This window comes from Mauremys reevesii, linkage group 2 (genome assembly GCF_016161935.1).
Source record: "Mauremys reevesii isolate NIE-2019 linkage group 2, ASM1616193v1, whole genome shotgun sequence".
Taxonomy (NCBI): Eukaryota; Metazoa; Chordata; order Testudines; family Geoemydidae; genus Mauremys; species Mauremys reevesii.
This window is the reverse complement of record NC_052624.1, coordinates 147,103,483-147,117,498: the sequence shown is the minus strand read 5'-3', so window position 1 is coordinate 147,117,498 and position 14,016 is coordinate 147,103,483. Positions and strand designations below refer to the sequence as shown.

Genomic DNA, 14,016 nt, shown 5'->3' with positions numbered 1-14,016 from the left:
CCTGCATCTGCTACCTTCACCCCATTTTCTCCCTTAGTTCTGAGAGGATTGGTGCCTTCTCACAGGCAGCCCTGCAGGGATTCAGTGGAGACATGGTTTGGATGGTGCCACTAGCCTAGGCTTAGGGCTGGTGACAGGTTCTCTCCGCCAGCTTCTTTCCTTTAGAAACAAACATAAATAGACCCAGACACAAACCACCAGAGCCCCTGCAGGCGGGGCAGGCGCTGCACAAAGCAGGTCTAACTCAGGTGGTTGGGTTTAGTGTATGGGTGCAGGGTGGTGCTGGTGGCCTATGCTAGACAGGAGGTCAGACTACATGATCTGCTGGTCCCTTCTGGGCTTAAACTCTATGACTCGAAAGCGACCAGCTTCTGTATTTCAAGGAACATGAGACCATAGCAGGTTCTGTACTACATCTCAGCTTTCTCCCTGCTAGAGGTGAAACCGGGTTGCAACTGGTATGTATTCATGCATTCCCCACTAGGGGTCACTGTTGTGCTGAGGAGAGATTTAGACCTAACCCTTGGTCCTAAACTTGGTCCAGCTCAGGGCTAACCTGCAAGCAGCAACATCCCACTAGCAATCCGTCTCCTGGACTGTGTCGTTCCCATCTCTGTCTGGGATTGTAAGGGGAGGCAAGCAGTGTTGTCCTGGGCTCTGCATAGGAAAGGATAGTCCCTGACAAGCAGAAGGCGTGGGAAGAAGACGGACAAGGGGAATGGTGATGAGCGCATGTGGCTATCTAGACTGGTTGTGTGCACAATCTGCAGGGTCGAGTGTTGGGGCTGGGTTGGTAATAAGATGTCTGGCCTTAGCCTGGCCATTGTGCATTGGTGATGTACCATAGGCCCCAGGGGAGAAGTGCATCTCGGGAGGGTTTTGAAGGCAGACACAGCCTTAGTTTGGGGAGGGAAGCCCAGTTAATGTCTCTGTGACCTCATCCTGTCCTTCCACCAGAGCAGCTGTAACATCCGTCGTGTCTTATACTGCCTGCGTAGTTTCTCTGTTGCTGCTGACCCCTCTAGCAGGTGTCTCTTCCTATCTGAGTGCTCCCTAGCCTGTCAGCTTCCAATCAGCCTCTAGTTTAAATAAACCCCCTTGCCTCTTCCAGTGCCTGATTTGGTTAAGATGGAGCATGCCCCTCTAAATAGGCTCCCCCCCCCCAAAGTTCTTCATCCAATAAACTTAACCTCTCCTCTCAACATCGTCTTCCACCCCTTGAGATTCTGGAGCCCCCCGTCTAACTGGCCCTGCATATGGAACCAGAATTATTTTGAGAAGGTCACAGCAGAGCACTTGAACTTTAAGCTGCCTCTGTAATCATCTAAACTTTGCTTCCAGGAGTTTTCTTGTCATTCCTTATATCGACACAGCCTTCTCCCTAGCACCCTCTAGAGCCTTGAAATGTCCCCCTAATGACCCTGTTTGCACGCAGTTTAGCTGTAGGGGCAGACAAGAACAAACCGTGTTCGGCAAACACGATTGCTGACAACCCCAGTACACCACACCTGCATTTCATCAGGTAGACTTGGCCTAAAGGTTTAGATGTCTCACGAGACCCACCACCCTTGTTCCTGGTGAGGAAGTCCCACAGTGGCTCTGACCATTTCCACTCTCCCAGCTATCTAGGCAGACTGGATACAATAGTAGAAAATGCTGCGTAAGGGCCCAAGCTTGCATGGCCCTGGGAGAGCGGCTGGAGGGTCTGATAAAGCTTGTCCATTCTCTATTGTCTCCAATCTACCAAAAAAAAATTGCTAAAATCATTACTCTCCTGCTGCTCCAGCTCCATCGCCCCTCTCCTCTAACTCCTCCTGGGCTCTAATGCAACCTCCTTGTTTTCATCTCTGTGGCCCAATGTGATCTTACCCACCCATTCTCAGGTCTCCTCTCTTCCTCTTGCTCCCTGTCTTCCTATTACTGGAGTTGGTTAGGAAGTGATCCCCCCCACAGCCCCTTACAAATTTTTTTTGACAGTGTGCGATGAAAACTGGAAAATTTTGACAAATGGATTTTTTGGCAACATTTTCCATTGAGGGGGGAGCTATTTTCCATAGCAAATAAGTGTTAACCAGCTCAGCCTCTCTCTTCAATACTCAGAGGGATGGAAGGAGCCGTAGGCTGTCAACCCTGATGCACTGATCATTTCCTCCAGGTCCCCCCCTTCTGCATACCCACTTCTGATCATGATCTGGTACCTCCTCAGCCTCTGTCTACGGGTCAGAGCTTGGTTCAGAAAGCTGTCCGGCACATGGCTCTGATGGGAGGGAGGGACCAGTGTGTGAGGGGATTGACACCGCAAGGTATTCTGGGTTTCTTTCCAGGTGACGCTGCTGTGCAGGACACCAGGTACAGTCCAGTCCCCCTGGTGTCCCAGCCGCAAGTGGAAGAGGACGCTCTGTATGAGGAACCCCCTGATGAGTCGGCTGTCTACGAAGAGCCCCCCACTCAGGTGGGTTTCGTTACGGAAACAGGGCTGTTTGGCTCAATCTGTTTAACACCAAGAAGATTGAGATGACTAGATCACGGCCTAAAAGTACCTACAGGGGGCTAAGTTCCCTCTAAGGTGTGTGTCTGCATGGCCGTGCAGGAGACCACCAAGGGCCACGCACCTATCTCCCCCAGCTCTGGGTCTGTGGCACAGCAAGGAGAGATGCCTCCCCCGCCCCAGCAGCGGGGAGAGGCCCCTCTCTCCTAGCCCCAGAGCTACTGTTGTGTGGGGAGAGAGCTGGAGGGAATCCTCTCTGCCTGCTGCCACTCGGGGGCAGCCTGCACCCCAGACCCCTTGGCCAGAGCCCACATCTCCAGTTGGAGCCCTCACTCCCCCGCACTCCACCTCTCTGCCCAAGCCCTGAGCCCCCTCCCGCACCCTGAACCCCTCATCCCTGGCCCCACCTCAGAGCCTGCACCCCCAGCCAGAGCCCTCACCTCCTGCACCCCAGCTCTGAGTCTCCTCCCACACGCCGAACCCTTTGGCCCCACCCCTGCCACCTCCATATTGGTGCGCATAGCAAAATTCATTCCACACATGGATGGGAAAAATTAGAGGGAAGAGATCTGTCAGTAGAGAGCTCTGTAACCTAGCAGACAAAAGTAAAGTCTAGCAAGATCCCAGGGATGGGAGTTAAAACTTCAGACAAATAACTGGAAATATGGCACAAATGTTGTAATAGTGGGCGTAACAACCCACCTAGGGATGTGGTGGATTCTCCATCACCTCTGATCGTCAATCAAGAATAAATCCCTTTTTCTTAACACTCTTAAAGCTCAGCCAGGAATCTCTTGGTGACATTCTCTGGTCTGTGATTTGCAAATCAGGTACCTGCTGGCCTGTAGAGTTACAAAAGTCACTTCTTAAAGGTTTTGTTATTTGTTTCTAAGCTTTTCTGGGTGGAGTCATGTATAAAGATTTGTTTTCTGTTGATTGGGGTTAAATTCTTTCCAGGCTTGGGTTTAGCAGCAGATGATTCCTAATTTGTGGTAGTTTTTCCACCCACATAGTGTGAATGTTTTAGTTTTAAAGCATCAACCTGTAGTTGCATAGGGTGGGTTGATAAACATTGCATAGATTAGTATTGACAAGCTTAGTGTGTGAGGCTGGAGTGCTCTCCCCATGGGCAGTATCAGCCCAGATCAAACTTCCTTTTTCTTGGGTTGCAATCCCTCTTTGCACAGTTTGAATGTCTGTGCTTCTGATGCTGCCCTTTAAACTGCAAGGGTCATCTCCTTTGCGTTTGGCACTAGTGCTCGTTTAGAAACATTGAGTCGATTTTTATGATTCCTGCATTATTTTTGGCATCTGATCCATATTTTGTTGAGGTTTTTACAGATTTTGTAGTTCAGTGTAACCTTGTTTGATCTATCCAGGGTACTTCTCTGCCCTCCCGTGGGGTAGTATCTCAGCACCTCACAATCACTACTGGATTTATCTATCCTGACAACATCCCGTGAGGTAGGGCAGTGCTATGATCCGTGTTGTCCAGGCCCAGAATGAGACTCAGGGTCCCTTCCAGCCATGCAATTCTATAATTCTGTAACAAGTGACTTGTCCAGGGTCATGCTGGGAGTCTGATCTCTGACATCCCAGGCTAGTGCCCTAACCCCTGGGTCATGCTGCCTCTCTGATTTGTGTCAGGATGGGATAAAGCGGCTGTGGTCCAACAAGCATAGCCATCAGTGCCTTTCTGTTGTTGTCAGGTTGGTCATTGAGCAGTCAGTTCCAATGCTGCCCTATGGGGAGGTGAAAGAAAATCTGCCTGTGGAGAACCCTCTTGTTCTTCTGTTGGGGAGACCAATATTTGAATGTGTGTGTGTGTGCTGTTCACACTGTTACAGGGGTGTTTGTTCGCATGGGGTGGTCTGGTCTGTGTCCTCGTAACACAGTCGTTATAACAGGACTGCAATTCGCGAACAGACTGCTACCAACATTCCTCTCGTGGACGAGAGAGGATCGTGGAAAGTGCCGAGTAAAGGATCTATGCGTGGTACGGGGTTGTTTGCCTTGTTTGGAGTGGTGGAAAAGAGCTAGGTTGTGCCACATTGACAGAGGTCTTGACAGCTGGGCTTCCCATGGCACTCCAACAGCAAATGCAAACTCGTTCACGTTTAACACTGTCTATTTCCGTTTGCCTTCAAAGGAACAGCTTGAAGATGCCAAATATGAGTATGCTGTTGAGTACCAGCAAAGGCCAGACTTGGAGGGGAAAGGGTTATGTGCCCGAGCGCTGTACGACTATCAGGCTGGTACGTGGCTCCTTTATTTCTCTGTAATCTTGGGAATTGACAGCCCTGTGGTCTCAGTGTCACACACATTCCCACCCCAGTGCCTCTAAGTGTGCACATACTCACCTGAATTAAGGGGTAGCCCGGGAAAGTCCCCCTGGCTCCTGTGCAGTGATGCAGATCCAGACGGGTGATCGAGCCCGGCGTACTTCAAAGAACAGCAGTGCAGCGAAGTAACTTCCTTTGGCGATCGGTCGCCATATACAGCTGTGAGTGCAGTGCAGCCTTGTTGTGCAACAGCATCTTTCATGCAGCCTGGATCCAAAAATGATGCAGTATTTGATGCCATCCCTTCCACTTCTTGGACTCCCTACCCCTCTTACCTTCCTGGGCTCCCTCCTCTGGCTCCTTTCCCTCCGCCTCCAAGCACGCTGGACCAGATTCTCACCTTGTGTAAATCCTAGTAGCTTAGTGGAAGTCAATGAACTTATGACATTTTGATTATCTAACCCATCATTTTCTGCTACCCTTAAAATGTGGTTCTGGTCTGAAAAGTGACTGTCAGGCTGGTACCATAACAAAGAGGAAAGCACCCAAAGGCTCCTAAGTGAGTCAGGTGCTTTTGAAAATGTTACCTCTAATCCCTGCTTTAAATACAAATCACCATGCAGCCATGGCAGCTTCACAGATATGGGGCCTCCAGATTCATTGACCACGGAAAGCAATTCTAGATAACATAGCAAGAGCAGGGAAAATGAGTCCACAGTCAGTCTGCGTTTTGACAGCGGATTCCAAACAAAACCTCTGACGCGTTTCATAAAACTTTCAAGGCCCCTCATGACCAATCCGCAGCTGACCTAGCGTCTCTTATTCAGTATCGAAAGGTTGGTTCCCACGTCCAGTCGGCCCATGATCCCAGCCTCCATCGCCCACTGATTACATTTTCAAACAAGCCCTGTGTGTGCCTTCTCCTACGCTGCCCCTCAGGTTGGGAGACGCTCCCCATAAACACAGGCAAAACTCCCTCATCCACCTTCAAATCCCTCCTTAAAATTCTGCTTTGCTGTTATGCCTGCTGAATACTTGACAATGGTTAAAGCTGCCGGGCTGCTAAGACTGCTGTTGGCCACATTGTCTCATTGTTTCCTTGTGCTTCCCATCAGTCGCCATCTGTGGTTTCCTGTCTTCTTATCGTTCGATAGTCAGCTCTTCAGGGCAGGGACAGTTGCCTAGCATGTTGGGATCCTGCTCCAGGACTAGGGCTCCAAGGAGCTACAATAATACAAATAACAGTGTTTCCCGCAGATGGATTTTGTGCAGGGCACCAAAAATGCCATTAAAGGGGAAGAGCAACCTTAGGCAGCCAAGGGGTTTAGGGGTGGAGAGCTTTCAGTTGTGACCAGATGTCCCTGTCTTTTCCCCAATAGCTTGTGTGACATCAGCTAGCTTCTGACCTTCCCCTGCTCTGTCTCGTTCCAGCCGATGACACGGAGATCTCCTTTGACCCTGAGAACATCATCACCAACATCGAGATGATCGATGAGGGCTGGTGGCGTGGCTACGGCCCAGACGGCCACTTCGGCATGTTCCCTGCCAACTACGTGGAATTGATAGAATAAGCAGCCTCCGGGGGAAGGAGGATGGGGAGCAGTTACCCCTAAAAGTGGCTTGATGAAATCTGATTCTTCAACGTTTAAATGGTGTGGCTTTTAAGGTGTGACGTGCCATCACCCTGCTCCCCTGGCCCCAGGGCAGAATCCAGCGGTGCTCTGTTGCCCTCTTCCCCTCCAGCTTAGCTGATACTTCTTGGTGAAGGTTTGAAATGAGCTGTGGCCATTTGCATAACTTACCTACATGTTTCACTCGACAGCTGAAACCTTTTAAGGGGGAGGGACGGATGACTCCTCCCTACCAGGCATTCAGGAAACAAGCCCCTCACTTCAGAACAGGTGTCTCTCATGGAGGAAAAGGGCCCCCTCGGCCAGATCCGCGAGGGAATGGTAATCAGACGGGCTCCGATTTAGCATTCCGTGTGGCTCAGTAACCAGCGTGGATCTGTCACTGCAGGGTTAATGCTGCAAAGACCGACACCAAGCAGTTGGGCAATGCCCAAGTTAGTCTTCTATTAGCAACACCGTCTCCCTGTGCATGCACGATTAAATTATATGTCCTGCAGTCTAGCCAGTGCGGCTGCACAGGTGGCCTGAGGTCCAGTTACCGTTGCTCGTAGAATCCTGATTTTTGCATTACCTGCTATCTCTGGGGCTTCAGCTCGCAAACTGCCCATTGTACTGCAGTAAGGTTTGCATTTAGCTTCCACTACCTTTGAGGTGGGAATGAAAAGGATGAATCCCTGTGGCAGCTGAACACTATGGAGCTGTGCAGCTGCATGTCATGCTGTTGCAGCATCTTGCACAGTTCCTTTGGAGCAGTGGTCAGTTATAGAACTCGGGTAAGGATATTTATCATGCATGCATATGACCAATATTTCATTTTCCAATAAGTCCTCTCAGCCTCTCCCGGAGGGTTTTCCTCACTGGGGATTACCAATGAGTGCACAGTAACACTTTCTATTAGCCATGGGGACCACCCGGGGTGGCGTAGATTTCTTAAAGTACGCAAAGTTGTCTTTTCCCCAAAGGGGAGTCTTCTGGGAAATTGAGCCAAGCAAACCTAGGGATTTGTAATGAACCCCATCTCCTTAATCACGGTGTTCCCTGCCTTATATATAATCCAGTAACCATCACTGTGCCCTGGAAACAATGGGGATCCTAACTCAGCTATTCCTACCCTCCCTCTTTCCTACTACAAGTTTTCCTCCCTTATGTTGCTTTAACAAACAAACATGGTTCGAAAGATGCTGGAGCCCTTACTCCCCAGCCCTGACTTGCCCCCTTGCCAGCTGCTCCCTCTCCCTGCAGCTGCAGAGAGAATGTCCTGGCTTCTCCAGCCCCAATGCCTCCCACCCCAGGACCCTTCAGCTGCAGTGAGAACTACTCCAAGCCGTTTCTGTGCCGTGTGGGCGCCAAAAGCTGTGTGTTGCATTCCTTCCCGTCTGCTCATCCTGCCTCACCAGCCTCGTGGGCTTGTGTCTGTGTGGACTTTCTCTCTCTCTCTCTCTCTCTCTCTCTCTCATCTTTTCTCTTTGGAGTGCTGATGGAAACAATAAAGGGCTTTTCTGTGGTGATGGCTGCAGTCGGTCACTGGGGGTGTCACTGACCTTTAGAGTTGGTGGTTTCGGGGTTCATCAGTGTGTTAGGGCTTCGATTGCACCCTCCCTTCTGTTCTGGTCAAAACCTCCAGCTGGATGGTGGAGGCTTTGCATTTGGATACGGGCATGGGGCAGGCAGAGCCTGTGGTGTTTAATCAACAGAGTTTGAATCTTAAGAACTTGTGGCCATCTGAAATGCCTTGCTCTTGTCACGTAGCCTCCTGGGCTTGGCCCATCCTTGGAAATGTTTGTGCTGTCTGCCTCAGCCCCTGCTATTTAGGCTGGACTCCGTAGAGCATCTCCAGCAGTGGGTGCATGCATTTGTACCCGCTTAGATTGCCAGCTGCTTGACTGTCAGGCTCTCTCGGAAATCCTGGACACAAACCATAATGGTGTGACCGCCTGGGCCTATTGCAGCACCTTGCTCTTGTCCAGTATGTCTCTTACCTGCATAGAATAGCTCTGGGGAAAGGTGTCTCCCTCATCATCTTCTGCGGGGAGGACTGATGGAAAGAAGTCATTCAGCAGCAGTGTGGCCTAGGGGGAAAGAGCACTGCATTGCACTGGGACTCAGCAGACCTGTGTCCTATTCCTGGCTCTGCAGCTAGCCTGCTGGGTGAACTTGGGAAGGCACTTCTCTGCTCCGTGCCACAGTTTCCCCATGAACAAGGCATCAAGATTGGCATCTTTGCTCCAGGGGTTGCGGGAATGAGATGAGACAAAAGCTGCTCTGCAGGCTAGGGTGGAGATGGATGGTGCTTCAATGGGACTGGTGGTGCAATGGGAGAAGTGGCAAAGGAGGCAAAGTGGAGGCAATTGTGGGATGGAGGGAGTTAATCCGAGGAAGGGAGGAGGAAAGGCTGCTGTGGATGGAGGTCATGAAAGGCCAGGGACGGTGAGCAGTGTAAAAGGGAACGGAATGGCTACCAAAAGGGAGGTTAGAGTTTCAGAGAGGTCTGTTGGCTTAACTTTTCATTTCTGTGGTTTTGTGGCTTCAAGTCAGGGTTGGTACATACATAATATGCCAGGTTGCTTCACAATGCATGGTGTGTGTGTGTGTTTTTATGCATACATCCAAAACAGCCAATTTCCCAAAGCCAAAAACAACTTTTGAGCAAAATCAATTGAGAGGAAAATGTTTGAACAACAAAGTTGAACAAGAATTGGGAATTAAAAAAATACTTGGCTAGTTGCTCAGAAGACCACAATTGCGTAATCCTGAAAGGTTTGTTTTGTTAAAAACTCATCCTGGGAAAGCACCAATAATAAGCTACATCTAACTAAACAAATGGAAAAAAGGGGAAACATTGCAATGAACATAAATGAGCAGTTATTAAATGTATAACCCAAGTCATATGAGAAGCTGAAGCCACCTGTGAACAAGCTTGTGGCTGGCAGGGGTAGCACAAGAACATGGGACAGTCAATTAAACTGAAAGGTGGGAAATTCAAAACTAGTAAGAGGAAATACACTTTCAAGCTGCATGATTAGGCTGTGGAACTCACTACCACAGGATGTTATTGGGTTCAAGAATTTAGCTGTATTTGGTAAGAGATTGGACATTTATATGGCTAATGGGAACAGGTAGAATGAATGCTAACTCAAGAAGTTCTTTGAGTAGTGTTCCTGTGGGTGCACCAGGGGCACATGTGCCTCAAGTCCTTGACTGGAGACTTCGTTAGCAGTGGCCATTGGGCCTGCGCATGCACTCTGTACAGCTTCATGCAATGCACTGAAGGCGTAGGATTGTGGGTGAACCGCCATCCTCAGTTCCTTCTCTACTGCTTTGGCAGGGGACAGAGCTCTATCGTGTCCCCCTTGTTTCGCTAGGTTCATGTTGGTTGTTTTTACTATAGAATTAGATAGTCGTGAGAGGATGATGGAGCATTCCCTTGCACCTGCTTTGGACCTGTGTCAAGAGATCCCCTCGTACCTCTGTCTCTGGACAGATCCAGTGCCTCTTCAACTTCAGCCCAGGTCTCCTGTAAGAAGGGGAAGGCTGCGAAGAAAAGGAGTTTGGTCTCCCACCACCAGGAGCTGGCTCTCCAAAGGCCCTAATCTCCTGCTATGGGGTCAGAGATGTTGACCTCTTGGGTTGGGACTGGGGAGACACAAGACACTTCTTCCTCCGGTACCAGCAGAGCTGGGAGATCCTGGAGCGCTCTGGAGAAGCACGGCTCCAGCAGGCCCAGCACATACACTTGTCTAGAATGACGTTGTCTACATCAGACTTGCCATTGGTGCCTTCTCACTTGGCAGCTTCGGTACCAGGCAAATCAAAGCTCCACACACCTTTGTCCCCAGCACTGCCACACTCCAGATCAACGGTACCGCCCCCATGAGCTGCTGCATGGGTACTGCAGGAAGTCCCCTGCTTCAGGGTCTTAGACGAGCCGGACTCCTCACTGCTTATGGATACTGAACGAGTTTCAGCGCTGAGACCCCAGCCTCCAAATTACCACAGCTTCCTGGTGCCATAGGATTCTCTGCCTTTTTCTTCTAGGAACTCCCCGCCCCCTTCATTGAATGTCTTCTCCTCCTTCCTTGCCCTCCTCCAATCAATCTCCTCTATATCAGTGCAGGAGCCCATTACTTTGACAAGGATCCTCCTGCACAACAGGGATGGTGAGAGCAGCTCTGAGTGCCACCCCTCCTCCTATGTGGCACCCTCCTCCCAAAGGGCCAGACTGAGACCCTTGGGCTGCAGAGTCCCAGCCATTTGTCAGACCTCTGGCCCCATTGCAGAGAGGCTATAGGGTTGTGCAGTCCCCTCTACCAAACCCCCAGCATGAGGAGACCTTTGAAGAACAGCAGACTAGGGCGGCTAAAGAGGCCACCCCTCAAACCCATCTCGAAGAAGAGGTTTCTCAGGCTGGGCAGTCACTGTACTTCGATGTGTCCCCCTCTGGGTGCTCCGCTCCCCACCCTCCTTCCCCCCTGCTTTAGACTGTTCTTCATGGGATGTCCGCCTGCAGAAGGACCTGAGCAGGTGGCCTGCGCAGCCCTGTCTTCCCTGAATGGACACTGCTAATGGAAGATCTCTCAGCCAGGGCTCAAGAGGTACATGCGCCCTAAAATAAATCACTCCCAGGGAGACCCATCTGAGAGTTACAGTTACTGCCCAGGGTGAGGAACCTGGTCATGGGGGGTGGGGCATTCTATTTTCATACTTCCCTGCTCCAAGTAATTTCTATTAGGGATCAGGATGAGACTGAGGTTGGGGGACAGATTATCCCCCATCTGCTATTCTGGTGTTTCCTGCACTTTTCTCTGAGGCATCTGATGGGCTGTGGTCAGGACACAGGCTGGGTGGTCCCTGGGCCGCTCCAGGCTGGTAACTCCCAGAGGAAAAGGCAATGCAAAAAATGTTTTAAAAACTATATTGGGAGTAAAACAAGCGCTGGCGGTAGGCTAGGTCCATGGCCAGAGGGAGAGAATAGAAATGCTGGTGAGTTCATGACAGAAGGCACCAGCCTGGTCTTTACACTGGGGTTGGCTGTGTCTTTCTAAGATCTCTGCTCTGACGCCACCAGGCATTATGGGTTCTGTGGCTGGTGGGATGCAGGGGGACTGGGTGGAGGTCCAGGATGCCCCCTTCTGGCCCTTATACTATCTAGGTGGATGGATCTGTGTTCCTATCTGGAATCAGCAGCGATCCAGGCAGCCCTCAACGTCTCTCCGTCAACATCTCCGCTCTGGCACCTGCTACATGGCTGCGGCATCTCAATGTGGCTACTGCACCTACTCCTGGACAGGGCCGGCTTTAGCAAGTGCGGGGCCCAATTCGAACCGTTTCAACGGGACCCCGGCAGGGATGACTATATAGTCAGGCAGGCTCCCTCACCTTAGGGCAGGTGCCACTGTGGCTTCCTGCCCCTGGCAGCAACACCTGTCACCCTGGGGCAGAGTGGCCCTTGTGAACTGCCGGGAGAGATGGGGCAGAGGGGCTGAGGGACAAAGAGAAAACTGTGAAGCCAACAAGCAGGGAGAGAAAATGTTGCCTGCACACACGGGGAGGAGCAGCCTGTGGCCTATACCCAGATCTGGGCTCTGCCAGGCTTCCACTCCAGGCTCTGCCCCAGCTCACCCCCTGACCCTAGGCAAGTCACAACCCCACCTAGTGCCTCAGTTTCCCCTCCTTACTGGGGATAACACTGGGTGGGCTCCTGCGTGGGTGAGAGCAGGGTCAGGGGATGTGTTAGCAGGAATTGGGCTGAATGGGGCAGAGACGCTCGCTTGGCATCTGTGACACAGACCCCAGTGGGAATCATAGTCTTCATCACACACCCCCTCAGTCCCTTCCCCAGGGACCCACCAAGAAATGCCATTATCCTGGCATGACAGGACCCCCTGCCCTCAGCCCAGAGCCTCGTTATGGCTGCAGAGTGCCAGAGTGATGGGGGGTTTCAGATCTGCCCCCTGGGGAGGGGGAGAAAGGGGGCTGGGCAATTGCTCATTTATTCATTTCTCTCCCTTCCTCCCTCCCCCCCGCTCCATTACAGTCACTCTGCTGCCCCTCGCCCTGTGCTAGGCCCCAGCATGGCCTTCCTCCCCCCATGCTCCAGTCTGGCCGTGGGGCCGTAGGCAAGATTGGAAGCCGTTGGCCCCCCGGGCCTTTCAGCTAGACTCAGCCAAGGATGCGCAGGTGGGAGTGGGTCAGTCCCTGTGAGCTGGTACGCGGGGGTGGCAGCAGCTGGCGTGGGATTGAGTTAACGGGGTCAGTCAGACACAGCAGGGAGAGCAAGCGAGAGAGCAAGATGGATAATCGGATTGCGGCCTGGCCCTCCATTTAATTTCCTCCGCCCCAGCCCGGGTAGCCCTTCCCCGGGGACCCCCAGCCAGCCGCAGAGAGGCCATTAGGTGAATAGCAGTGCTGGGGCTGGGCTCGGCTGTCTCTGCCCAGCCCCTCCTCCCCCTTTCATTACAGGGAATGCAATGCTGCTAGGAGTGTCCAGGCCTTAGCCCCAGAGGCCAACGCCCCCCGTTTATCCCCAGGGGCCTGGCTCCTGGCCGCCCTGAGAACAGGGCAATCAGCGCACTGGGGTTACGCAGCTCCCCAAGGCTGGGGACTGGCACGGCCCCACACAGCCCGAGGGCTGGCTTTCCCTGCTAGCTGGGAGGCTTGGGGGGTGGGTCTCAGGAACTCAGGGGTAGGATCTGGGCTAAGACAAAGGGGTGGCAGTGTGCCCCCCTCCTAGGCAGAGCCTGCGGGGCCCAGTACTGACTCCAGTGCTAGGTAGGACGGTCCGGCTCTGCCCCAATGGGCTCTGTGGGGCTTTGCAGGGGCATAGAGTCTGCCCTGGCCATGCCCCCTCCAGGCCCTTCCTCCTGTCCCCCTCTGCTCCACCCCGTGCTCAGGGCTGCTGGAGCAGCAGTGTGGAGCTGGTGGGCTGGGCTCTGCCCGCCCAGCAGACGGTGTTTGCACCTCCTGCCACCCCTGGCACAAAGGGGCCCCAGGGCAGCTCTCGGCCTGCACCCCTGGTTAGTGCTTCTCAGGCTGCCGGTGACCCTGCACCCTGTGGCCCTGACATGGGACCTCCCCCCATGCTTTAGGGGTGTGTGTGGGGGCGCCCAGGCTGCCTGGCTTGGCCTCCCCCACAGGGAGGGGCACCCCTCAACCAGGCGGCCCCTAATGTGCTTCCAGCCACTGCAGGTGTCAGCTCGCGCTGCTGCAGGGCTGGCTGGCGCCCGCGCGGCCCCAATCCTCTTATAGGGATGAAATGGCATAATCCGGCAGGGGCAGGCATCACCCTCCCCCCTGCAGGGGTTCAAACATCTGGAAAGCCACGGCCCTCCCATAGCAAAGCCTGGGGGGATTCTCCTGGGCGGGGAGGGAGCTGGCAGCCTGGCTCCACCTCTGCTTCCCCTCCCGGCGAGGCACACTGGGCAGGAGCTGAGGCCAGACGCAGCTCGTTGCAGCCGTGGCCACTGCATCCTTGCAGGCAGAACCTGCCCAGTCAGGCACCCTCCAGCCCAGCGTCTTTCTGACCAACAGCTGGTGGCTCTGCTGCTGGAGACTGCGGCCCCCCTGGGTCCCCACATCCCTCTGCAGCATCCCCAAACCACCCACCAGAGATTTCTGG

The 14,016-nt window shown here is 52.8% G+C and overlaps 1 protein-coding gene across 3 annotated transcripts in view; it reads left to right on the top strand.

The window, feature by feature from the left end:
* Nucleotides 1-9,141, top strand: part of DBNL (drebrin like) — a 35,203-nt gene extending 26,062 nt beyond the window's left edge. For all 3 annotated transcript variants that reach the window (XM_039524890.1, XM_039524888.1, XM_039524889.1), the window contains 3 exons: nucleotides 2,325-2,452; nucleotides 4,638-4,743; nucleotides 6,202-9,141. In XM_039524890.1, the coding sequence (XP_039380824.1) occupies nucleotides 2,325-2,452; nucleotides 4,638-4,743; nucleotides 6,202-6,341 (374 nt within the window). In that variant the 3' untranslated portion in view covers nucleotides 6,342-9,141. The remainder of the gene's footprint in view (nucleotides 1-2,324; nucleotides 2,453-4,637; nucleotides 4,744-6,201) is intronic.
* Nucleotides 9,142-14,016: the final 4,875 nt, after the last annotated feature.